We start from the raw sequence: 25,509 nt of genomic DNA, 5'->3' as shown, positions 1-25,509 counted from the left end.
AGATTGGGGAAGGGCATGTTTAAAAGCGCAACCCAGATAGCAAAAATCTTTTGGCCCAAATCTGGCTTGCATTTTGGCAAGGTTATGGGTGGGGATGCCCAAATTAGGAAAGCCAAAATCGTACCAAAAATGAGCCAAAATTCACCCAAAACAAATTGTGGACTTCCAAAATATTATTATTATAACCTTTATTTAACCAGATAAAAAACCCAATTGAGATCAAGACTTCTTTCACAAGGGTGACCTGGCCAAGAAAGGCAGCAGCACACGTCATAGTGGTAAAAAAACAACAACAACAACAACAAAAAAAACAGATAAACAACAGTAACACACAGTTATAGATACATTACCAATTTAAAAGCATAGGCACTGTTCAAAAGATTTCCATTGTCTGCTTCCAGAGGAAGAAGTTCTAACCCTAACCCTAACTCTGCTATAAATGCTGTGACTTTCATTCAGTGCCTACAGCCTAATTTAATTGTATATATTTGTTTATTCAGGAATTTTGGTTCCCCATGACAAAAAAATCAAATTGGGCCCCCTATAAGTGAAGAAGATTGGGGAAGGGCATGTTTAAAAGCGCAACCCAGATAGCAAAAATCTTTTGGCTTCGCTTTGGCCCAAATCTGGCTTGCATTTTGGCAAGGTTATGGGTGGGAATGCCCAAATTAGGAAAAAGCCAAAATCATACCAAAAGGGAGCCAAAATTCACCCAAAACAAATTGTGGACTTCCAAAATATTATTATTATAACCTTTATTTAACCAGATAAAAAAAACCATTTAGATCAAGACTTCTTTCACAAGGGTGACCTGGCCAAGAAAGGCAGCAGCACACGTCATAGTAGTTAAAAAACACACAAAAAACAGACAGTAACACACAGTTATAGATACATGACCAATTTAAAAGCATAAGCACTGTTCAAAAGATTTCCATTGTCTGCTTTCAGAGGAAGAAGTTCTGCAATTTTAAGTTCGGATTGGAGGGCATTCCATGCAAACTGGAAGCTTTTTTACCTGTTTCAGTTCTTCCTCGAGGAGCAGCAAGATGCAGAATTTCACTTGAGCGTAGTGCATAACGGCTTTCCATTCTCCGAAGGAAAGTGCATAAAAACGTGGGAGTTAAGCCAAGAAGAGCCTTATATACCAGAGCCATAAATGTCCCAGAGGAGCCCCAAATCAGCTGTTCCCGCTCGCGCCCAATCTTCTGGCATGCCATAAACATGCCTTAACTCAGCCAAGCTTCACCATATCTCCCCTAACATTCTGGATGTTTGTGTTAAATGTCTGACTGTAAAGGGAACTTTGATTCACTGCCTATGGGAATGCTCTAAGATTTTGGTATTTTGGGAAAATGTAGTTAAATGTTTATCATGGATGGTTAAGTGTAACATTCCTTTGATGTCAACAATCTGTATACTTGGAATATACCCCAAAGACTCCATCAGAACAATGAGGCAATCGAAGATGGTTGACTTTGGACTTCTCCATGCAAGAAGAGTGATTGCAATGGAAACAAAATGCACCTGCACCACCTGATCATGTTGTAGTCTCCTGTCTCATTGCAATTTTTTTCTATTTTATTTTATTTATACCTTGCAGTTATTATTTATATCATGGTGACTTACTTTTGTAATATTATGGCCACTACTCTTGCAATAATATTATTATTTGTATCATGGTCACTTTCTTTGCAAAATTTCTTACACTATGGTCACTTTACATTACAGTACTCTTTTTTTATATATCATGCCACTTTTATCCTCACTACTTGTCTGTTTTTGAAGATTGATTGTTTTTCATGTTTACTGTGTAGGTTATAGAGATTTCTGTCTGTTTAATTTCTGTGTGTTTATTGTGTTTTTTGTTTTTCCCTTTTCTACTTTTTTTTTTTCTAATTCTGTAGTGTATGCTACACTTTTCTTGCTGCTGTAACAAGTAAATTTCCCCATGGTGGGATGAATAAAGTAAAGTATATCTAAAATTGGAAGAACCAGGAAAAGGGGAGTTTATATAAACTACAAGGTGAAGTTGGAGAGGTGGGGTGTTGTGGAGGTAGCAGAGCGGAGCAGGTGACCATAAGCAGACTAAGAACAGTAGAATGAATAGCACACTTAATATAATAGGTAAAACATTCAACTGGTCCATGTAGTTGTGGGGAGAGAGACAGTGGAGCATGTGATGGTTGCTTGTCATGGATATGAAAGGGAGAGGGAAGAGATGATAGTGGGGTTGCAGAAGACAGGAACAGTGGAGAATATTTTTAAGAGTATAATAGAATGTGAGAAATCTAGAGAAGGGAGGAAAATCATAATGGGATATCTTGTTTTAACTGGATTAATTAAAAGAATATAACAAAAAAAGAAAAGAAAAGAAAAGAAAAAGGAAGTAGGAAAGAAGTAAAGTCCAGAAGGGGGCAGTATATGCAACAATAAGGATGCAGACTGCCGTTAAACGTGAAGAAGAAGACTTAAACCTTCAGCACACGTTTTACTGACAACCGGCAGAAGAAAAAAACCCCACCGATGTTTACAGTCACCTGTATTCATTTTGCATATTTACCCGCAGGCGCTTATTTGAAAGTCAAAAATGGCATTGGCAGCTGCACGCAGCATGTCAGTCTTTGCCAAACGCAGGCTTGTGTGCACTTTCAGGCACACCTGCCTGTTGTTTTCAACTAATGGCACTGATCTAGCTGACCAAGGGAAATCACCGAGGAGAAAACGTCCTAAGAAACCTCCCTGGACTGATAACCTATCCTGGGAGGACAGGCTGGCTGATGTGGTCACCCCTTTGTGGAGGCTGAGCTATGATGAGCAACTTGAGCTCAAGCAAAAGCATCAGGAGAGGATACTGTCTAAACTCTGTGGGTATCTCTCAGGTGACTTACAATCACAGTCACCTGTCAGTAGACTCACCTTCCCCGTGCTGCCTATCCTGCCATCACCTGTGAGGGATGGCTACCGCAACAAGTCTACGTTTTCTGTCAACAGGGGGGTAGATGGAAATCCAAAAACAGTTGGATTCTACATTGGCATGGGTAAAAAGGGGAACATTGTCTGCATCAACGGAGACCACCTGCTCAACATGCCGGAAAAGCACAAACTGGTAGCCAGGTGTTACCAGGACTTTATCCGCCTCTCTCCTCTGGAGCCGTGCCTGCTCTTCCACACTGGGGGTCACTGGAGAGAGGTCACAGTGAGGTCCAACGCAGAGGGCCACACCATGGCTATAGTGTACTTCCATCCACAGACGCTCACCCCAGAAGAGGTGGCAGTCCATAAGGCTGACCTGGTGGATTACTTCACGCGTGGGCCTGGATCAGTCTGTCAGCTGGACTCGCTGTTCTTCCAGGAGAGCACCATGACTCGCTGCACTCATGAGGAATCCCCCTACCAGCTATTGCATGGTCAGCCACACATATATGAGGAGGTAATATACACCTTGAGGGGAAAAAATCTGTAAGAGACTTCATATGATGTGCAGCAAACATTGTATAATTCCAGTAATCTTGTGTCCAAAGCAGCAGATGTTGGCATGTTAAAGTATTTGTTTTGATAAATGCTGGTACATTTTTTGTTTTTACCTTAATAATTGTATTAAAGTGCATAATCACATAGAAAGAGATCAAAAGAACAGGCTTCCCAAAATCAGCTAATTATCACCAGTAAAAATAATATTGGACCAATGTGACTTTTCCCTGATAAGTTGCAGTTATATCTGTAGATAACTGTGTATAGAAAATGTCAGCAATATTGACGAATGTCCATCACAGGTCACATTACCCTGACATTTTAAAAGCTTCTTTTGTCTGAGTGTACCACAGTTCACCCATGATTCATTGTGACACTTTCGTAGAGTTGGGGGACAGATTCAAAACAAATGGTCAAAATTTCTGTAGAACAAGAACAGGATATCCTAATCCTATCCTATTTGATGTGCTAATATGAATCAAGTTTCAGAAACACTTCATCCTACATTTCCCATAATGATGATGGACGTCTTGTCATGTTAACTTCACACACCGTTTGTCATGCAGACTTCCTCTTACAAATTAGAGGTCTCCAAGCTCAAGCCAAGATGACTCATTATACAATTTTTACAGCTAATATATATACTATTATACAATTATTTTCACAGCCTGTTGTGTTCTGCATAATATTCACATGTTATATTGTGGTTTCCCTGCAAGTATTGAATTTGTAATGATATATTCCTATGTCATGTCTGTTCCTTTGTTGTCTTGTCATTCACAGGTGCTGGGCTTCAAGTTCCGCATCTCTGCAGACGCCTTTTTCCAGGTGAACCAGGCAGCTGCTGAGGTGCTGTATGGTACAGTGAGAGACCTGTGTGTCCCGAACCACGAGGAAGGTGGAGGAAGAACAAAAGTCGGCGGTACTCTCCTAGATGTGTGCTGTGGGACAGGTGCCATAGGTATCACTATATCCCCCAGAGTGGACAGGATTGTTGGTATAGAGCTCGTAGAACAGGCAGTGGAAGATGCTAGACACAATGCAGCTCTCAGTAACGTACTGAACTGTGAGTTTATTCCAGGCAAGGCAGAGGTGGTGCTTCCTGGTTTTATGTCTCAGTTGGACATCACAGGTGGAGACCTTGTGGCAGCTGTGGTGAACCCGGCTCGAGCTGGCCTGCACCACAAAGTGATCCGAGCCTTACGAAACCAACCCGCTATCCGTAGGCTGGTCTATGTTTCCTGTAAACCGGATGGAGAGGCTATGAGGAACTTCAGGGAGCTTTGCTGTGCTCCTGACCCACAGAAGAAACTCACAGGAGAGGCATTTTCTCCCAGTCTGGCTGTGCCTGTGGACATGTTCCCTCATACTCCTCACTGTGAAGTGGTGCTACTTTTTGAAAGATAGCTGCTAATGCTTTTTGTTCTTTTTGCTATACCATAACTTGCCATATTGATGCATAGTCTTTGTTTGTCATGTAAGTCAAATAATCCACATTTCAAAAACATTGCTATAGAGTATTTATTTACTCATCTTGTCCATCCACATTATAAAAGGTCTACATCCACTTCATTTAATAACATGCAGCAAACAACAAAGCACACTTAACGGCATAAAACTGTGATTCTTTTGTTAACAATACACCTGCTATTTGTACTTTCCGCATTCTCCACAGCACCTACTGTGAAAAAAAGGGAATGCCAACAAGTGAGCACATCACATTTCACACACACACACACACACACACACACACACACACACACACACGTAAGCCCAATTCTAAAAAGACTGAACAGTGGTTTCAACCCTTTAGGGGTTTTATAACTAACTTCAATGATCTTACACCAACACAGGTGTTTTCATCTACACTGAACAAAAAATATAAAACACTTTTGTTTTTGCTCCCATTTTTCATGAGATGAACTAAAAGATCTAAAACACTTTCTATATACACAAAATAATTTCTCTCAAATATTGTTCACAAATCTGTGTAAATCTGTGATAGTGAGCACTTCTCTTTTGCCGAGATAATCCATCCCACCTCACAGATGTGGCATATCAAGATGCTGATTAGACAGCATGATTATTGCACGGGTGTTCCTTAGGCTGGCCACAATAAAAGGACACTCTGAAACGTGGAGTTTTGTTTTATTGGAGGGGGGGGGTTAGAAAACCAGTCAGTGTCTGGTGTGACCACTATTTGCCTCATGCATTGCAACACATTTCCTTCGCATAGAGTTCAGGTTCAGATCAGGTTCTTGATTGTGGCCTGTGGAGTGTTGGTCCACTCCTCTTCAATGGCTGTGCCAAGTTGCTGGATATTGGCAGTAACTGGAACACGCTGTTGTATACGCCGATCCAGAGCATCCCAAACATGCTCAGTGGGTGATATGTCCGGTGAGTATGCTGGCCATGCAAGAACTGGAATGTTTCCAGCTTCCATGAACTGTGTACAGATCCTCGCAACATGAGGTGATGGTCAAGGATGAATAGCACAACAATGGGCCTCAAGATCTCGTCACAGTATCTCTGTGCATTCACAATGCCATCAATAAAATGCACCTGTGTTCGTTGTCCATAACATACGCCTGCCTGCCCATACAATAACCCCACTGCCACCATGGGCCACTCGATCTACAACATTGACATGAGAAAAAACACTCACCCACATGATGCTACATACGCTGTCTGCCCTGAACGGTGAAAACCGGGATTCATCCGTGAAGAGAACACCTCTCCAATGTGCCAGACACCATCGAATGTGAGCATTTGCCCACTCAAGTCAGTCACGTCGAACTGGAGTCAGGTCGAGACCCCGATAAGGACGACGAGCATGCAGATGAGCTTCCCTGAGACGGTTTCTGACAGTTTGTGCAGAAATTCTTCTGAGTGGCTGGTCTCAGACGATCTTGGAGGTGAACATGCTGGATGTGGAGGTCCTGGGCTGGTGTGGTTACACGTGGTCTGCGGTTGTGAGGCCGGTTGGATGTACTGCCAAATTCTCTGAATCGCCTTTGGAGACGGCTTATGGTAGAGGTATTCAATTCACCATAACAGCTCTGGTGGACATTCCTGCTGTCAGCATGCCAATTGCGCGCTCCCTCAAAACTTGCGACATCTGTGGCATTGTGCTGTGTGATAAAACTGAACATTTTAGGGTGGCCTTTTATTGTGGCCAGCCTAAGGCACACCCGTGCAATAATCATGCTGTCTAATCAGCATCTTGATATGCCCCACCTGTGAGGTGGGATGCACTATCTCAGCAAAATAGAAGTGCTCACTATCACAGATTTAGAGAGATTTGTGAACAATATTTGTGTATATAGAAAATGTTTTAAATCTGAAAATGGAGCCCAATGTGATGTTTTCAGGTTGCTTGTTTTGTTGAACAAGCAGACTAACTCAAAGATATTCAATTCACAATGATGTAAAACAGAAAAATGTGGTCAAAACTTACATATGAGAAGGTGGAACCAGCAAACATTACTGATAAACATTTTTAAATGATAACTCCTTTGCTCTCCTGTTGATTTAACTTTTTTTTTTTTTTTTATCTTATCAGTTTATAGAGTTTGGTGACCTGATCCAATACCCTCAACAGAGAGCTATGGGCCGGGCCTTTAATCACTGCACTGGTAATGTCTCTACAACAGAAGGTGGACAATACCAACACAATCTAGTACAAAAACACTGTAATAAACACCACTTTTATCAAGCTCACAAGAAAGTTTGGAATTTTTTTTGGTTATTTCAAAAAAGATGTTTATTCCCATACGTAGCCAGACCACCTCACAAGTGAATCTGGAAACAACCCTGCAGTAGCTATAACGGTGCAATAGATGGTGCCATTACAACTTTGTTGGAGGCCATCTTTTTAGGAAACATCCCATTCATTCCAGTTCATTAACGGTCATAACGTCATGAGTATGCGTATGGCCAGTTGTTTTCTTTTCTGAGAGTTTATTACAGTTTATATGTGAGTTCATATATTGGAACAAGGCAGCCTTGGCTGATAGGGGGTTATCTCACCGGTGAGGTAATGAGGTGGTGCACAAAATCATGGGTTACTAGAGTTAGAAAACTGGGAAATGAACTTTTATAACCTCACAACAATGTGGGGTGTCTCATGTTGTCCTACATAACCAAATATTTTCCTCACGGTATATTTCTGTGGTTTCTTTAACAAAAAATAGTTTATTGTTGATTAAGTCTGTTATACCATAATTGCAACTTAGCTGTAGATGTAAAAATAAAAATTAAAAAAAATATTTTAAAAATGATGTTTTCTGCCTTTTTCTATGTTTAGCCGCTGATGTCATCATCATGAAATAATCTGTTATTTAATATGCTCTTGTGGGAAATATGAACTGAAAGTTGGTATATGTTGGTCAAAGTTCACAACTAGACTTGTTTTGGAAATCTTGTGAAGTGAAGCATGCAAAAACAACAGATTTGTACCGCACAGTGTCTGCCCCTGTGTCTCTCCTACACTGAGGCACAGTCAGTCATATGAATGCAATTTTCTTGATTTCAGAGTGAGACAGACATTATTACTGTATGCTATCATGCTGTCAGAGGAAATGACCTATGTTTACGACCTCTTAGGATGTTGCATCACATAAAGAGTCATATTTGAGGGATTGGGTAACGACTATTGATCATATACTGTATGATAAGATCGTCTGATGGTGTAAAAAAAAAAAAAAAAAAAAAAAAAAGGGGGGAAAAAAAAAAGGGTGGTAAACAGGCTGCACAGCAAACAGCCAATGGCAAATCCGGAGCATGTGATTGGCATTAATTTCCCTATCCACCAAATGCTTTAAAACGTCCTCGGAATAGGCAATAAGAGGACTACTTCACCCTGACCGGAGGATCTGTGTTACCTTCCGCCTTTTTTCACGTGTGCCCGGATCCCGTTCAGCTTTTTGGTCCCCTCCTCTGGTGGTAAAGAGCGGCTGGAGAACACACGGTGAGTAGGCTCATCCTGGATGAGGTTTTTTTTAATTTAAAAGCAAATGATCGCAAATCATTTTTCAAAAAAAAAGGACGCCACTGTACATTTTGGCATTTTGATATTTGACTAGTGGCATTTTGCTGCGTTACAGACGTGTGTGCCCACACAGCTTATACCGCCGCTCAATGGCACGCATCTCCTTTTTTTTTTAATTATTTATTTTTAAATGGATTTGCATCTTTATTTGTTGCATCTAATTAAAAGAAAAAACATTAACGGTGAAAATGATCAGCACACGGTTTAGCTCAGCCTCAGATTAACATGCATCACATCGTGGACAGCTGCAGGAAGTGAATCTATTCATCGGTCCAGTGGCGCTAGCTTAGCTTTACAGGCATTACAGTAAATGCTTATTTGATGTGATTAAGCAGCAAGCATCGGATATATATACAAATATATATTTTTATGTCGTGTTTAATATGGCACGCAGATAAATAAATAATAATAATAAATCAGGGTAGGATGCTAAAGGAGAGCGACAAAAAGGGGGAGGGCTGCAAAAAAAAAAAAAAAGTGTTATCTAGTCGTGGCAGTCATTTCACAGCCATCACCATGATGTGCAAAGTATGAAAAGGTGTCTGGCGGTGAGAGGTGGTATAACTTGTGATCCACATACCGTTTATGGGTATCGTAAGATAGATAAGCAGCATAAACCAGTAGGACAGCAGCTGCATGCCAGGGGGGAAAAAAAGCGGTGACATAATTGTCAGATTATCTGCAAAGAGTGGCATGCTCTCCGACACTTTGCGATCTCTGCTGCCGCTGCTGCTGGAGAGTTAAACCCGCAGACGTCGACGACGACGACTACCGCTGGGTGCTGCATGTACACAGCCAGCCGCCGTACTTTCCTCTCTCTTGTTCCTGCATCCCAGCTTTTACGCATTTGACTGAGCAACATCTCTCTCTCTCTCCCTCTCTCTCCTTTTCTATTCCTGCTGCGCACTGCTGCCGCTGCTGTTACAGAAACCACTTCAGCAAAAAAAATGACCGAAACGGAAACCCGGAATCATCAAGCTGGCAAGCAACAAAACGGAGATGCAATGGCAGAGACGACATCGACGGTGGAGGATGTTTTTGACGACACCTATACAGAAAAAGAAGGTCCTAAACCACCGAGGATGCTTGTGTGGAGAAATATCATATTGATGACCCTCCTACATATCGCTGCGCTCTATGGACTGGTTCTCCTTCCGTCCGCATCGGTTTTAACTCTTGCATGGAGTAAGTATGTTGTAAATATCTGCAGCCTTTTCTTTTTTTTATTTATTTGTATCCTCCCTGTAGGCCACAGTCGGAGAACATAATGTGCTCATGTGTGTGTGATCATTGGTAACTACAGTACATGCTGCGTGAAGGGTCATGTCTATGGGAGTAATGGAGAATGAGTCATTCTTGGCCTTGTGTTTTTTTTTTTTTTTTTTTTTTTAATATATGCACATCCATGTTTGTACGCCTCCAAATAATAATTATTTTTTAACAGCTCCAACTTTAGGCTTGTTGAAACACGTAGCATATTTTTGAATTTCACTCCTAATAGTCAAATTGTCAAGTGAATAATTTTGAATTTCTACCCTATATATGTAGACTATTGTGGACATGAGTCGAATCCTTAAACAGTCTCAACTTTGTTTCCACTCTGCCACTGCATAATTTTCCCCTCTCTTTGCAATGCTGAGCTGCATATTATTTCACCGGCAAAGACAAAGCACAATCACCATTCCCATAGTCATCCCATTGTGAGCTGCATGGCACCACAACAGAATGCTCTATGCCAGTCAGAAGCCCCCGCTTCTCCAAATCCTGGGCAGTCTTGTCTGGGCTTCACATAGAAACACATTCAGCAGTTTTAGAACAACAAAAGTGTTAGGGCAGACCTGCGTGTTCCCACCATCCCATCACCCCACATAGATGACTTTTTTTTTTTTTTCTTTCCTCCTCTGAACAAAGAGGCCTGGCTGTAATGGAAAGAACATGGTGTCCCAGTGACTCTGCTCTCATGAGTGTAAAATTAATCTCACTATAGTAGTGACACTTTCCCCTAAGATATCTACCCTCTCCACCTCTTTCTTCCAGCTGTAGTGTGCTACCTCATCAGTGCTCTCGGTGTGACTGCTGGTGCACACAGATTATGGAGCCACAGATCCTACAAAGCTTCTCCCCCCCTGCGAGTCTTCCTCGCTCTTGCCAACTCCATGGCCTTTCAGGTAAAACAGCAAATTATGCAAATAATTTCATGTGTGTTCATTCATTCCCTTAAAAAAATGAGTTTGGCTTGTTATTCCTCGACTGTAATGCTTTAGGCTTCTATCTGCAGACTTTAACACTGGAGGCCAGTTGTCACATATCTTAACACATGATTTGCAAGCAAGGTCCAGCATGCACAAGTGTGATGTAGAAGCCTTCACTGCACATGCACAGATTTAACAGTTGTCAGAGACATCTTGTCTCCACCTTAAAATATTTCCATATTCTATAATGAGGTCTTAATGTCATAACACCTGCCTGCAGCTGTTGTTGTTACAGCATTTACTAACTAAATAAACGAAAATAAATTGACAATAGCATAGTTTTAGATTTCAATAGCATTATGTAATATGAGTGATATGTATTTATTGTCTAGCTCCCTCATGATCCCTGACCTTAATCTGCTGCCATGCATATCCATGGGTGCCTCATGCAATCCTCTCGTGCTCTGCCCGTCTTCTCTTTGTGAGCAGAATGACATATATGAGTGGGCAAGGGACCACCGTGTCCACCACAAGTACTCCGAGACGGACGCAGACCCCCACAATGCCACGAGGGGGTTCTTCTTCGCCCACATCGGTTGGCTGCTGGTTCGCAAGCATCCCGACGTCATTGAAAAGGGCAAAAAGCTGGAGCTGTCAGACCTGAGGGCGGATAAAGTGGTGATGTTCCAGAGACGGTGAGCAAACATTACCCAGAGTTTTGTTTTTTAAGGTTTACTGCTGTTCTTGTCAAAGGAGCTATAAGCTGCAGACCACACAGACCTAGTTAGCTATAACAAGGCTTCACATGTAATCATCATTAAAGGTCATTTACCCCTCTGGACCCAGCTGTGCAGGATGTTGTATTCTGGGGTAATAGTGACTGTTCTGCCCCGAAGTGACCAGAACTACTGATAAGGGAGGCCTTTTGCACCAGGAACCAAATAACTGTGCCCCCACTGTGTACAGTCGATTGACATTTGTCAACACTCCCAGATTTTCACTTCTGTTCTTGGGCAAATACTGGCCAGACAATCAGAAGATCCTGTCAACTCTGCACATTGGTCCGGATATAATTATGTCACAGTTTAGAATTGCCCTAATAAAGATGTAGGATTAAATTTATAGTTTTAATAGGACAGATTAGATTAGATGAGATTAGATTAGATTAGATTCAACTTTATTGTCACTGCACGGAGTCCAAGTACTGAGACAACAAATAGAAGTACTAGTAAGACATTATATACAGAATAAACAACTAGGTACAATCATGAATATGGTATATAGACTATAGATCTGACATGTACATTACAGACTATTATATAAATATGAATACACTTTACCTTGACATGGGTGTAGATTTTTATTGTTTTAGCAATCAAACACACATGAGATGCAATATTCCTTTTCACTCACACTGTGTTGTGGGATTATGGAAAGTCTGGCGTGACTTGCTATTTGTTTAATCGAAAAAGACTTTTACATTTATCCACCTATCCAAGTGGCAACGGGTCTGTGTGAGATACAGTTTGCTCTTTCATTTCAGACACTACAAGCTCTCTGTGGTGCTGCTTTGCTTCCTCGTGCCCACGTTGGTGCCCTGGTACTTCTGGGGTGAATCCTTGGCTGTGGGATACTTCATTCCTGGACTCCTGAGATACACCGTGACGCTCAATGCCACCTGGCTGGTCAACAGCGCTGCGCACATATGGGGCAACCGGCCTTATGACAAGTCCATCAACCCAAGGGAAAACCCATTAGTTGCTTTCAGTGCCATAGGTAAAGAAACAGCTTATTTACTTTTATTTGTCCTACAGTAATGTGCCTTATTGTGTAATTTATGTGTCTGAGGGATATTTGAATGATCTCTTCATCACTTGTTGAAAGCTTGACTTCAACTACAGTGGGGGGCTCTCTCAAGGGCTGATTCAGTCTGGGATCTGTAGTGGGACAGTGTGCTAATCCGGTGGCTGGATGTTTATTTTGTCATGGCTGTGCCAGCTTTAGCTCTGAAACTTAGAGGCGGTCAGCTTTGCAGTTCTCCATTTAGCTCTAACAGCACTGAGCATCGTGACCACAAAACAGTCTAAACTAATGAATGCTCGAGAACTTCTCTTTTCTTTTGCTCGACTATTTCCGTGCAGATTTAACATTGTCTTTCACATTTTTATCTACAAAGGTTGAAAGCAAGATCATTATTGCACTCAGTGTTCTCTAGAAACTGTAGGAAAACGTATTGGAAACAATTTCCCCCAGTCCATTTTACACCTTCTTTTCAGGTCTCACCTATTGTGTCATTTAATTGGTTGCAACAGATATTTCCATGTTACTCACTTGTTCCTAAGCACCCAGAGCAGCTGTAGTAAACACATTCTTAGTACGTAGAGTAGGGAAATACTGTAGCCCGGTTGTTATTGAAGCATTTTAAAATCTAAGTTCATATGCTTTGTGATTGTGATCTCAAAACTGTACCAGAGATTTAAAATGGACCCAAAGACATCTAAATGTATCCAACAGGTCCTAACCAGCAATATAACCTGTGTAGGATGCAGGATTTTACACTTGTTGATCAGTTTTCTATTGCAATGCCCCATGGGATTTGTAGTTCTCGAATCTCCTAAAGCTGTGGGCACACCCTACCATTACTGTGACAACCAGTTTCATGAAGTCTAATTCAACACATCTGACTTTTGGTTGCTTGTAAATTACACTGCATGACAGTCAGCCTCTAAGATTTTTAAAAATCAAAAATAACTCTTCACTTCATGTTCTCCACTTAGTATCAAATCACATTATCAGTCACATGCAGTTTGTCGCCGTGCCACAGTCCTTTCATGTGTTTTAAATGAGTGTTAATGTATCCACTTTTTTTGTTTTTTCAGGGGAAGGCTTCCACAACTACCACCACACATTTCCCTTTGACTACTCCACCAGCGAGTTTGGCTGCAAGCTCAATCTCACCACTGCGTTTATAGACACCATGTGCTTCCTGGGATTGGCCACGGACCGCAAGAGGGTATTGAAGGAAACAATCCGTGCCCGCGTACAGCGAACGGGTGACGGCAGCTACAAAAGTGGCTGAGTCGCCCTAGCTACAAACTCTGAAATTGATAACCGATGTGTCGAACCAAGACAGAACATAGCAACAGGTATAGCAGCATTTCAGTGATGGGGTGGGGGGTGGGGTGATTACTATGCTTCTGATTATAAGTTAAACCTCTTCCTGAGACTAATATTGGCTTTAAAGAGTAGACCTTTCCATAAATTGTGTGGGTCTCTTTAAGTTTTGAAGTGTCCTCACCGACTATTAGCCACAGCCAGCAACTTGGCTACATGTGCAAGCACAGCTTTTTCACCATAATATTAAACGGGCACGAAGAGAATGGAAAAAGGCTAATTGGGATTTCAAGTCTCTTTTGGCAGCAGTACAACAACCAAACAAGTCTGTGTGAGCAGTGTGTAAAAGCAGCAATTACAGAATAATTTACAGTGTCTCTTATTTGTTAATGTGCTATTTATTGATAGTCTTCGGCACTTTGAAAGCTTTATTGAAACCCTTAACAGTGAGGTTTCTCTACAGGCAAGAGTGAGCGCCTTTCGCTCTAACTTCAAGTTTCATTCCACAGGGAGTGAAGTTTCATCTTGATATTTGTTTTTTGTCTATTTCAAGCTAAGGTGTTTCTTTTATTTTTGGTAAGCTAGTAGTAGTCTTACTAAACCCTAAGCTGCCGTGTTCAATGCCAACACCAAGACAGTCCGTACACGACTGAACTGTCCCAATTTATCATACCAGAATAACCCTGGGCGAATATGGTTCAGATGTGTTATACTTTGACACCCACTGTCTCCAACTGTCCAAGTGGCTCCTAATAGGATTGAGTTCTCTGGTTGGACATAAGTGTATACCTCTGGTTGAGTAGTGACGACACCTCGGGCTTGACCATTAACCGTTCTTATGTAAACGCCTCTGGACTGAAACGTAGAACCAGAATTGTCACTCTCAATCTGAAAAGGGAGAATTATTTGCATTTATCTTGTATTTATTTGAAATACACTCTTATATAAGGTCTCCCTCTCCCTCAGATAAGGCCAATGAGGCATGTGTAGGAGGTGAATTTACATTTTGTGCTGTGTGATTTATTGAAACATGTGTCAGGACTCTTTGCCCTAATGCCTTATGAGGGTTGCGCACCTGTTTGAACAAATTAAAAAAGCAAATTATGAAACTAAATTGGGGCTTTTTTTTTTTTTTTCCTGTCCAATCATGGCTGTGTGGTGTCTCTGTCTGAAACAGTTTTGAAGGAATACTTCAAAAACGATAACCCCTTATTTATAACGGCCAAAATTGGGCCATTCATTCAACAGATCCTAGAAGGAAAAAAAAAATATATATAAAAAAAATCGTGGGTTACAATGATTAAACTTTTGTGGAACCAAACATATACTTTTGCTCTCAAACAAGATCCAAACTTGTTACGATATCATTAATGATACTGTTATAGTATTTGTCACACTTCGTCTTTTACAGAGCAACAATTTTTTACAGTGTTAACTTCTTGAAGTTTGAATGCCTTAAAAAAATGGCACATTTTTTCAAAGAATGTTTTTGCCCACTGTATGTACCGCAAATAAACCAAATTTTCTACTTGTGAAAAAAAGTATGTTTTGCTGTTTTTGTTTGAATTCTGTAATACTCCTTTATTCGTATACTGAATAAAAAATGACCATACTATTTCTGTTACATTCTTTACGGATACTACAATAACTACTTCTAGTTATTAATTATAACAATAAAAAACTATTCAAAGTGTGACATAAGGAATAAAACAAGTCACTGTCAAAGATCAGTGCAACTTTATTAAATATAAAATAAGTACTGAAGTGTACACACGTGGTGTTTGACATTTTTTGGAGACCTTTTGATCTTTACTGACAGTTTTTGAATAACTTTCATCTGCATGTGCTTTTACACATTGATATGGATCAGGATGAGTTGTTCCAAGAGGCGTTAAGAATCTCTGAATGTTTTTTCTTTTGTATCTCCTCGTGTTTAACACTTGTCTCCAGTCTACATGCCTGAGCTGATGGGGATCTACCTCTGCTGGTCACACTCGGCTTACAAACGTCTGACATTGATGTAATAACGCTGCACTTTTGACATCATCGTACATATTTAAAATATCTGCGGCTATTGTTTGCACATTCCTCGAAGGTTTGCTGCTGAGATCTCAGGAGATGCACTACTTTATGTTTTGTGCCCACTCCTGCAGACTTTTGTAAAACACACAGAAACAGGCTCTTAAATAATTATTTTATTATCTTTTGGTCTCATTTGTAAGCCTTGATGGATGGGAGCAGCTGGGTGGTCTGATGTGCAGGTTAAAGATTTACTGTCAGCATGTACCAGGCCTGTTGAAAAAGCTCCCAGCTCCCAGTTTGAGCCTGATTTACTCAGTGGTGGACAAGAAAATAGGGAATTTCCTCACTGGGGTTAGTGGGTTTCTTTGCTGTTATCAATTCAAAGCATTTGAAAACTTGCTCCCTCTGCTGGACAATAAACTACATGGCAACTCAAAGAAGCAACATCCTCCCTCTGCTCTGTGTAAAAACACTCAATGTGATTTGTTTGTTGCATCTGGTGATTTTTCCTGCCAATATGTTGCAATGGGCTGCAAAGTACAAGACGGCCAGCAGTGTCCAGTCCAAAATGTACTGTAAGTGGTCCGACCACTGCTGATCTCTGTTGCTCCAACAGTGACATCAGCCCTCTGTCTATTGGCTGCTGACTGTCAGGCCATCCTCCCCTCGGCATGTAGCACCTCAGTGTGGTCACACTGCCAGTGAGAGCACAGACACTCCACTGTGGTCAGTCAGACGCTTTTAGCTCGGTAGTAACAAACCTGTGTGTAACACAGATGACTTGTTAACTGTTGCTGCTCGCTGCTGGCTGCTTTTCAGGATCTGATGTTAGATTTTTTTTTTTTTAGCGGACTGAAATGATCCAGATTAAAAAAAAGATGAAAGGTTATGTACTCATACTGTGTGCGTTTGCGCGTCATGTGTCCCAATTTAGACTTCCAGTATTTGCGCAAAACCTGGAATTGGCGCTATTTTTAACATTTAGAGCGCGTTTCTAATTAAGACTATCATGGATAATGTAGTGGTACTTTCTGTGAAGGGGGAAAACACAACAGGACAGATCCTGCAGTTTACTTGTCATTCCTCTTTAAATAATTAATCCAAAAACATCCCTCAGAAGTCCCCATCCCCTCCAAACCACCCCCCTCTCTAATCCTAATTTGCACACAAGAAGATTGCTAAAGGGCTGCCAGTGCCAAAGGAAAGGGTCCTAAGGGTCAGACGGGGTTATTGGGGAATAACCCTTCATCCAGTGTTAGGTAGGGACCGTCTGGATTAGTGATGCAAATATCCCATAGGGTATCTGATCAATGGCCAGGCCAATCCATCTTTTATTTTCTGTCACCTCATTCGGAGAATTCATCTAAATCATCTTATTTTAGATGACTGAAAAGTTGCAGGAAAACACGTAGCAATCACTCTCATCCCCTGAACTTAATATGAGCTGATACAAGTCACGTCATGCGTTGTATATGAAATATAAAATCTGACTATAACTGCATAGATATGGGGAGAATATACATGATATCCCTGATGATCTTCGACATATTTATATGTACAGTTTAGAGGCAGTTTAAACTGAAGCGGTCAAATGACACGTTTGAGGCTATCACTGCCCAGCGTGAGTATCAGTCCTTGTGTTTCACTCTGATAAACATTGATTCAATCACACTATAGTAAAACCATGAATTACTTCCTCAAGAACAAACAGTATTTTTTTTTTTTTGCGCTCCTATCAGACTAACAATCCGCCATCCAGAGGACTATCTTCCACTAATCCCCGACAATCAGCTGCGTGTTAGATAGCTTAAATAAACTTTTTTTCCGACCAGAAATTCAAGGGATCAGTGTTACACTTTTCCTATAGGATTAAACAGATCTTCCTTTGCTCTTGAATAGAGGCAGGGAACCTACCGTTGCCCGGCCCTGAAGGCCCAGGGTGCCCTTTTGATCATTTCAGTCTCTCCTTGGTGCAATACTTCTGATTGGCCAAGAGAGTAAGAAGGGGGAAAATCTTTAATTAAGCAGATAATCTCTTGTTGGGACGAGAGCAGCTCCATTTCAGAGCCCCCTCCTTGAATCTTGGAAGCCCTGGTGAAGTTTCATGTGCTGGTAGCTCAGTTTCCTCTCCATCGTTTGACTGTCTGCAGGCTTTGGACGGGCTCAGAGTCACCGTCATCCCCCTCACCTGTCAGGATGTTCATGCATTTGGAGGTTTTCTATTACATTTTTATTCTCCTGGCTCACATGAGGTCGTACTGCTGCTGGTAAGTTTGATTTACTATGAAATATCATTATTATTATTATTTTTTAAACATTTATTTTAACACTTTCATGGCAGTGGCATCATGCAGCTCAAGCACCTTTGTCAGTATAAAATGAAAATTAAATTAATTGAAATTTTTTTTTTCTCTCATCAGTCAAAATCAAAAGGCATAACATGACCCTTAATATCACTTAATTGAACAATTGGAAATAAGGAAATTACTGGATTTGTTTTATTCACGTCACTAGTACCAGTTTTTGATAAAATAACTAATGGCTTTATTAATGATGAATAAATAGATTACTATTGCTTTATAAATCAGATGTAAACCATGAGTAAGAACAACTTTTTGGTTGCCAGGTTGTGAAAGCTCCCCTTTTACTTACCGTCTGACCGCTTTTTACTAGAAAAGGCCCGCAGACAATCTGGATCAAAATCCATTTATTTAGTTATCAACGCTTAAAACTACAAGCTTGATGGATTCAAATGATTTTTTCATAACTTATTAACATTTATAACTTGATGGCTTATTTAAAAAGCAAGAATTTCTAAATGGATAGCCAACATTTATAACTGCTTTACTTCCAAACAGAAACCATAAACACCAGCCAATGGGATTTTTCACAACCTGGCAACCCAAAATTTAAAGTAACCAGGTCTTGGTAACGTAGACGTTGCCCTTAGAGGCCACATTTCTTACATTTCTGGAACAAATTCAGTCGTATTGTTCACTGAGGTTTGGAGGCCTACTGATGTCACGATTTAACATGTTACAAAGCGCACTAATGAGAGATACTAGTAGAGGAATTTGTGAAGGACACTGAGCTTTCCTGAGTGAATAAGCTGTCTCCTTTTCCAGGTCAGTGAATAATTTCTTGATGACTGGACCCAAGGTAAGCCAACTTTCTTTTGATCTTTTCTCCCTGTCCTTTCCCCAAAAGAGAAAAGCATGCTTTGTGATATCTTAACTCAAGTGTATTGACAAGCTTTGTATGTAACAATGCCTCTAATAATATATCAGTGATATTCTAAGACCTTTGTGATTTTTCTTCCCCTCCCCTCTGTACACTTGACCTTATTCAGAGGTTCTGTGTAACTTTGTGGGTTGAATGTTTTTAGGGGCGAGGGCAGACACTGCTGTAGTGGGTGGTCATCATTAGTGAGCCAGTTCCTTGTGAAAGAGTTGGTACTCCATCTCACCAAAGGCCACTTGAGACATATTAGTTATATTATCGTTCACACAGTTTCAACAAGTTGCAGAGAGGCGGGTGAAAACCAGGGACAGGGCGTATTTCATTACATTCACTGTGGCTGATATAGTTTCAAATAGAGTTTGAATGCAGTTTACATGGTTTTTGTGATAAATCTCCAAATCATAAAAGACTTTTTTTTTTAAATATGTTATCCACTTTGAAACTTTTGAGGACTTGTGTCAAGACATGTAGTGTGGCCTTTCTGAGGGACTTGAGAATAAAACATTTGACACCAGTAGGAAGATAAATATGAACCTGAACTCTGTGTTGTGAGCTCACATTTGTGTAATATACTTATTTGTATTCTTCTACTGTAACTCCGTTGGATTTATTAGGTAAGATGCAACCACTCACGTTGTTTGCATCAGGTATATCTTCCCCAAAGACGATCCTGGTATCAAATCATGCCAGAACCATCTCAACATCTTAAATCATGTCATTGTTGCAAGATGCGGGGTGCCCTCATAAGTTTAACCTATCCTCTGTCTATGCTGCTGTTGCAGGCATACCTGATCTACTCCAGCAGTGTGGCAGCAGGAGCTCAGAGTGGCATAGAGGAGTGCAAATACCAGTTTGCATGGGATCGTTGGAACTGCCCCGAGAGAGCTCTTCAGCTGTCTACACACAGCAGCCTGCGCAGCGGTAAGTCTCCAGTTCAAACATCTCGACGCTGCAGCAGAAAGAGAGCAAGACAGAGGAAGAGAGAGAGGTTTAACATCTAAATGGAGAATTTTTAAATTCCTTTGTGAGGAGATGTTTGCTTAGTCACATCGTTCATCATCCTTTAGGGATAGCTACAGTGGGCACGGTTGCTAAACAAACACACTAATCCATTTCACTGCGTTCCTCAGAATCACTGCTTCCATTTACAGCTTGTGAAAGCAATACACCTAGGTTCACAAGACAAGGAGTCAAACGCAATACAAAATCAATTTCATGCAGGCACATTTTAGAAGTGAAGATTACTTCACGACACAGTTTCGAAAATAGACACATTTAATGTTAAAAAAAATAAAAATAGCACCTAATGTGTAACATGACCAAGGAAACTTGTTATGCAATGAAAGAAATCACATTTTTAACCTACGACATAGTTAATAAGTGCTTCTCTGTTGGCAGCAAATCGGGAGACGGCATTCGTTCATGCCATCAGCTCGGCTGGAGTCATGTACACTTTAACCAGGAATTGCAGCCTTGGAGACTTTGACAATTGCGGCTGTGACGACAGCAGGAACGGACAGAGAGGTCAGAGACACACAAATATGTACATAAACACCCACATTTACTTTTTTTTGTAATTAAATCACAAAGATAAGTTAAACTTATTTACTCATTATTCATTCTCATAGGTGGTCATGGTTGGCTTTGGGGCGGCTGCAGTGATAATGTGGGCTTTGGCGAGGCCATCTCCAAACAGTTTGTGGATGCCTTGGAGACCGGGCAGGATGCACGGGCGGCCATGAATCTGCATAATAACGAGGCTGGACGCAAGGTACAGTACTGTAGCTGCCCTTAATTCACTTCATCCGCTCCATCCAGATAGATGAGTATAAGATGCAGTACAATCCAGCCTTGACTTGAACCATACAGTATTTAAATTGAGAGGCAGCTTGGTTGAAATTTTGAGAATCTCTTCTGGCCCTCCAACTGATTGCACAGTGTAAAGCACCTTTTGAATCATTTTTTTCCCTGCTCAGAATTACACTGAGTGTGCCACCCAAGCATCCCTTTCACGTCGCTATAAGTGAGGTGCCACTCGTCCCCAATAATAACAGTGAGTTCGGTGTACCAGAAGGGCCTATTTACCAGTGCTGAATGCCCCTTATGACAATACCTCAACTCAAGAATCTCAGGATCACTGGTGCAAGCTTAATTAGAGATCCCGGGGAGCCAGACATTGCACAGCATTCTGTATTATGCTGCTTTTTAAAATAAGTGTTTAGTTTTATTCTTGCAATAAGGATCCCACATTTATGTTGGTCTTTGTTTGGCCCCGAGGGAGTCTGAGGGGACCACAGGCGTGCAGCTGAAGTGCTCTTTGTTTACGGTGCCTTTGCTCCCCCCTGTTGGGCCCTAGGATCCCCATGGCACCTGGAGCATCATTGTAACAGAAAAAAATGGGGATAGAAGGAGAGAAAAACTCCTTTTTCATTTCTCCACACAATGGGACTCTCCATTGGGTCTTCTCACACTAGAAAACATGTTGATAATGAACATGCTAAATAAATACTCCTATTTCTTCTGGGGGACAATATGGCTCAATGTGAAACTTTGATTCAGCCTCACCTCAACAGAAAGGTTCCTTTTCAACTGACAGCTGTTTTGTGTCGGGTAAAGTCAGGAAATACTGAGGACGACAAAGAAACTAGCAATGGACCTTGAAGCTATCATTTCTTTCTTTCGGTGTATTCACCCCCTTTTTTTTACTTAACTGGAAAACTTTGGGAATACAATCAGTTAATTTGACAACACATCAGTCAAGAGACAATGGACATCCTGTCTTTTACACACATATATACAGACACACCTACATATATGTATTCATATGCTGAACCACAGAATCAGTTTCTTTGTTTCTACATCCTATCCTATCAACACAGAAAAACTATATATACATATAATGAGGCAAATCTTCCCTCTTTTCTGTCCTTTCTGTGTCTCCAGGCTGTGAAGGGGACCATGCAGAGGACTTGTAAGTGCCACGGTGTGTCAGGAAGCTGCACCACTCAGACCTGCTGGCTGCAGCTGCCAGAGTTCAGGGAGGTGGGGAACTACCTGAAGGAGAAGTACCACCGGGCTCTGAAGGTGGATCTCCTCCGAGGAGCTGGGAACAGCGCAGCCAGTCGGGGGGCCATCGCTGAGACCTTCAGCTCCATCTCTCGGAAGGAGCTGGTCCACCTTGAAGACTCCCCCGACTACTGCCTGGAAAACCGCACTCTGGGCTTGCCGGGCACAGAGGGCCGTGAGTGTCTGAAGAAGGGCAAGAGCTTGAGCAAATGGGAAAAGCGGAGCTGCAAGAGGCTATGTGGAGAGTGTGGGCTGGCTGTGGAGGAGCGCAAAGCTGAGATGGTGTCGAGCTGTAATTGTAAATTCCACTGGTGCTGCACGGTGAAGTGCGAGCAGTGCAGGAAGACAGTGACCAAGTACTTTTGTGTAAAGAAGGGCGGTCAGAGGGGAAGAAATGAGAGTGCTGGTAGCCGCCGGAAGAACCTCAGACTGAGGAAGAAGCACTGAGCGTCTTCATCACTTCTCCCTGCTGTCATCATTTTTGTACCACTGCAGCTCCTGTGAACACTCAAACTCTCTGTGCATGTTCAGATAGCGTGTGCTTTGGAGAAAAAAACAAAAAAACAATTTAAGACCAACTTCATTGTCAGTTTTGTATTAAAAGCTAAAGATGGTGTGATGCGCACAGAGTAACGTGATAGAGGAGATAAGAAGGGGAGGTTTTACAACTTTGTAGAATTTTTGGTACAAATGTATTTAAGATATATTTTTATACTTTTTTTTCAAAGTCACTGGGCATTTGAGTATTTCTCTGACTTCAAAATTCTCCACAACATGATTTATTTATTTTCATACATGGACAAAAAGCTTAAAATTACATTTATTTGTTTTTGAGTGACCCATCAGGTTATAATCTCATGTACGCCTAAGGCCATCAGCCTAGCAGATTACTCTCTGTATATTTCAGCTATCACTGCCAAACTTTGAATATAAAACATTCTGGGACAGTCTACTCTCCCGTCATTTGGCTTGCCCTGACCTTTGTTGCCCTCTTGATGTATTTAATTGTATATAAAATGAAGCACTTTGTACTGTACATTGTTAATTTATTGCACAGCGTTTCCTAGTTTTTGCTTTATTGTTAGTTGCCTTTGTGGTTGGTTTTCTATTAAAATGTAATGAAAGAATAATAAATCCTTCAATCTTATATATTATTCAGCCAGAAGAAAGTGTTGATCCTTCTTTAACATACTCTTTGAGACAGTAATACCTGATAGTTTGCAGTAAACACAGCCTTACACTACACATTGTTCACATTGGGGTTAGGATACTCTGGGGCAAACAAACAAGAATAGAAGACTTTCCAGCGGACTCTTCGTTCCATCATGCCTTTCTCAATTTCGCCTCCACAAATACCTCCCGTTCTCTCCCTCATCATGGTAATCCTCAAAGAGCCCCCTAACTCCCGAGCGCTTGGAAGTTTCTTTACTGTTTAATACTAGTTTAATTAACTTTGTCCAGACAGAGTAGGGCAGTGGGGGTGGAGGGCATGAGGCAAGTTGCCCTTAAAAATCATCCCGCCTCTAATTTTGTATGCTAATCTCCTTTTTCACGCCGCACCTCCTTAGGAGTGGGGGAAAGAAATGTTGGGAAAACTTTGGGTTGCCTGTGCAGGGCTTCCTGTGGCTGTTTTATTTCTGGGCCCACCTATTTGGATCCTTTCACTCCTCTAGGGCCTTCCTTTGCTCGATTTAACAATGAATGCAGAGCTAATCAGCTCTCTCGGAAATGCACCACTGTCGAGGAAGGTAATCCCTCCTTCTCTACTCTCAATGGGCTGTCGCCTTCTAAAGGACTTTGGGAAAAGGCTTTGCACAGATTCACACTGTTCTCTCAAAAGAAGTTAGTTCAAGTATTGTGCCCAAACAAGTGGGTTTTATAAACACATGCTTGCCAGGATACTCACCCCACCTGCAAGTAAGAAGTGCCAGGCCCAGGCAGACTAGCACATGGCAGCCGAAGCTGAAACCCTTCAGACGAGATGGGACATGAAAGAGGAGATTAGAGATCCCATTGAGAAGGGGGCGTTCATTTCTGCACCTTCCTCCTTTTACTCAATAAAGTGTCAAGGAAACACCTTGTTGACATCTTATTTACCAAATAATGATCATAATCAAAACTCCTCCCTCCTCTGATGACCCCTGTTGGCTGGCTGGATTGCTCTGCCTGGCATGCAGCAAAAACCCTCTCACTAACAAAAGATCCAGCATACCAAGCTATTGCCCTGTGGCTCTGTGATAGAGAGTACAACAGAGGCATGTCAAAATGTTCATTCACAGCATTTTAAAGGGAATGCAAAATTATAATTAGGACATACATTTGGGATTTGACTTAACAAAGCCACTTTAAACTTGGTGTGCAGAATTCATCGGTTCTTATTTGAACTTTTTCTTTCGGTTAATTGTGTGAGTCATGCACCAGCTCGCTCTCAGTGGAACATAAGCGCACATGTTAAACATTCATCACACAAATCTGCTGACACAGCGATCAGTACATGTGTGGGAAAGCCAGACAGAAAAACTCGTTTGGCTGTTTTTTTTAAAAAGTTTGACACACCTGCAGCTCGGTTCACTCATTCAGTGGAGACCCGTTGTGGATCAGGAGCATATATGAAAGAAAAGACATTGCTTTAGTTTGTATGAAGATAATACTATGTTTAACCCGGAGACCTAATGTCAGGCTTTGGGTTGCAGATTCAACTGAGAGAGGAGAAAAAAGATCTCTGCTTCAAAAAGAGAGTAAATTAGTGCTTACATTGTACATAATTACTACTGTGCGCCTTACCCTTTACCCTACTGCACTATACTTTTCTGTTTGTCTTTAATCATGGGTGTGTTCTTATGTTCATAACATTGTTTGCTGATATGAGCACAACTGGCTTGACATGAAGAAAATGTTGGAATGCAAAGAGAGAAAGTTTTTTAAACTAAAATAATGAAACGCACATTATAACGGCGTGTGAAACGTGAAAGCACATAACGTTGATCACACAGAGAGTGACACGACCTCCGACCAAAGGGCCTGAACTTCCGTCTCTCGGGCAGGCCCTGTCATGGTCAATTTGCTATAACACATGAGCCCGAGGTGGCAGAGAGAAAGACGACACCACAGAGGAAGAGGGTGGGGATGGGGTTTAAACAGATGCTTTCTAACAATTCATTTAAAGTGATGTAGGGAACACAAGAGATTGATAGAAATGTGTCACTGTCAGCCTTAAAAGACAATTTGAATTTAGAGTTTTGGTTAGATTTTTTTTTGTTTAAATTAATACTGTTGTGGCTCTGCAACATGGCTCTCTGACATTTAAATAATATAAAGAAAAAAAATTACAAAAAAGGGGGCAGATTTCTCTCA

General features: G+C 41.2%; 3 protein-coding genes across 3 annotated transcripts; all 3 read left to right on the top strand.

Annotated features, from left to right (window-relative positions):
- The first annotated feature begins 2,409 nt into the window (after window positions 1-2,409).
- Window positions 2,410-4,978, top strand: trmt2b (tRNA methyltransferase 2 homolog B). Its single transcript, XM_010745307.3, has 2 exons — window positions 2,410-3,430; window positions 4,255-4,978. The coding sequence occupies exons 1-2, from the start codon at window positions 2,588-2,590 to the stop codon at window positions 4,876-4,878; spliced, it is 1,467 nt and encodes a 488-aa protein (XP_010743609.2). The 5' UTR covers window positions 2,410-2,587; the 3' UTR covers window positions 4,879-4,978.
- A 3,264-nt stretch (window positions 4,979-8,242) lies between these two features.
- Window positions 8,243-15,442, top strand: scdb (stearoyl-CoA desaturase b). Its single transcript, XM_010745285.3, has 6 exons — window positions 8,243-8,440; window positions 9,449-9,706; window positions 10,559-10,689; window positions 11,203-11,408; window positions 12,257-12,489; window positions 13,593-15,442. Exons 2-6 carry the CDS (start codon window positions 9,469-9,471, stop codon window positions 13,790-13,792), a joined length of 1,008 nt encoding a protein of 335 aa, XP_010743587.1. The 5' UTR covers window positions 8,243-8,440; window positions 9,449-9,468; the 3' UTR covers window positions 13,793-15,442.
- Window positions 15,443-17,881: 2,439 nt separating this feature from the next.
- wnt8b (wingless-type MMTV integration site family, member 8b) lies at window positions 17,882-22,851 on the top strand. Its single transcript, XM_010745296.3, has 6 exons — window positions 17,882-18,116; window positions 18,975-19,008; window positions 19,872-20,010; window positions 20,488-20,613; window positions 20,718-20,860; window positions 22,033-22,851. The coding sequence occupies exons 1-6, from the start codon at window positions 18,046-18,048 to the stop codon at window positions 22,600-22,602; spliced, it is 1,083 nt and encodes a 360-aa protein (XP_010743598.2). The 5' UTR covers window positions 17,882-18,045; the 3' UTR covers window positions 22,603-22,851.
- Window positions 22,852-25,509: the final 2,658 nt, after the last annotated feature.

Source organism: Larimichthys crocea, chromosome III (genome assembly GCF_000972845.2).
Source record: "Larimichthys crocea isolate SSNF chromosome III, L_crocea_2.0, whole genome shotgun sequence".
Classification (NCBI taxonomy): domain Eukaryota; kingdom Metazoa; phylum Chordata; class Actinopteri; family Sciaenidae; genus Larimichthys; species Larimichthys crocea.
The sequence above is the reverse complement of the archived record's forward strand: the minus strand, read 5'-3'. Positions and strand labels throughout refer to the sequence as shown.

What these genes read in the sequence shown, in the direction of transcription:
- trmt2b (XM_010745307.3), top strand. Translation starts at nt 2,588, where the DNA reads ATGGCATTGGCAGCTGCACGCAGCATGTCAGTCTTTGCCAAACGCAGG. An exon ending in AGCCACACATATATGAGGAG is followed by an intron (nt 3,431 to 4,254) that starts GTAATATACACC and finishes TGTCATTCACAG; the next exon opens with GTGCTGGGCTTCAAGTTCCG.
- scdb (XM_010745285.3), top strand. Translation starts at nt 9,469, where the DNA reads ATGACCGAAACGGAAACCCGGAATCATCAAGCTGGCAAGCAACAAAAC. An exon ending in GGTTTTAACTCTTGCATGGA is followed by an intron (nt 9,707 to 10,558) that starts GTAAGTATGTTG and finishes TCTTTCTTCCAG; the next exon opens with CTGTAGTGTGCTACCTCATC. An exon ending in GTGGTGATGTTCCAGAGACG is followed by an intron (nt 11,409 to 12,256) that starts GTGAGCAAACAT and finishes CTTTCATTTCAG; the next exon opens with ACACTACAAGCTCTCTGTGG.
- wnt8b (XM_010745296.3), top strand. Translation starts at nt 18,046, where the DNA reads ATGTTCATGCATTTGGAGGTTTTCTATTACATTTTTATTCTCCTGGCT. An exon ending in TCTTGATGACTGGACCCAAG is followed by an intron (nt 19,009 to 19,871) that starts GTAAGCCAACTT and finishes CTGCTGTTGCAG; the next exon opens with GCATACCTGATCTACTCCAG. An exon ending in CAGCAGGAACGGACAGAGAG is followed by an intron (nt 20,614 to 20,717) that starts GTCAGAGACACA and finishes TCATTCTCATAG; the next exon opens with GTGGTCATGGTTGGCTTTGG.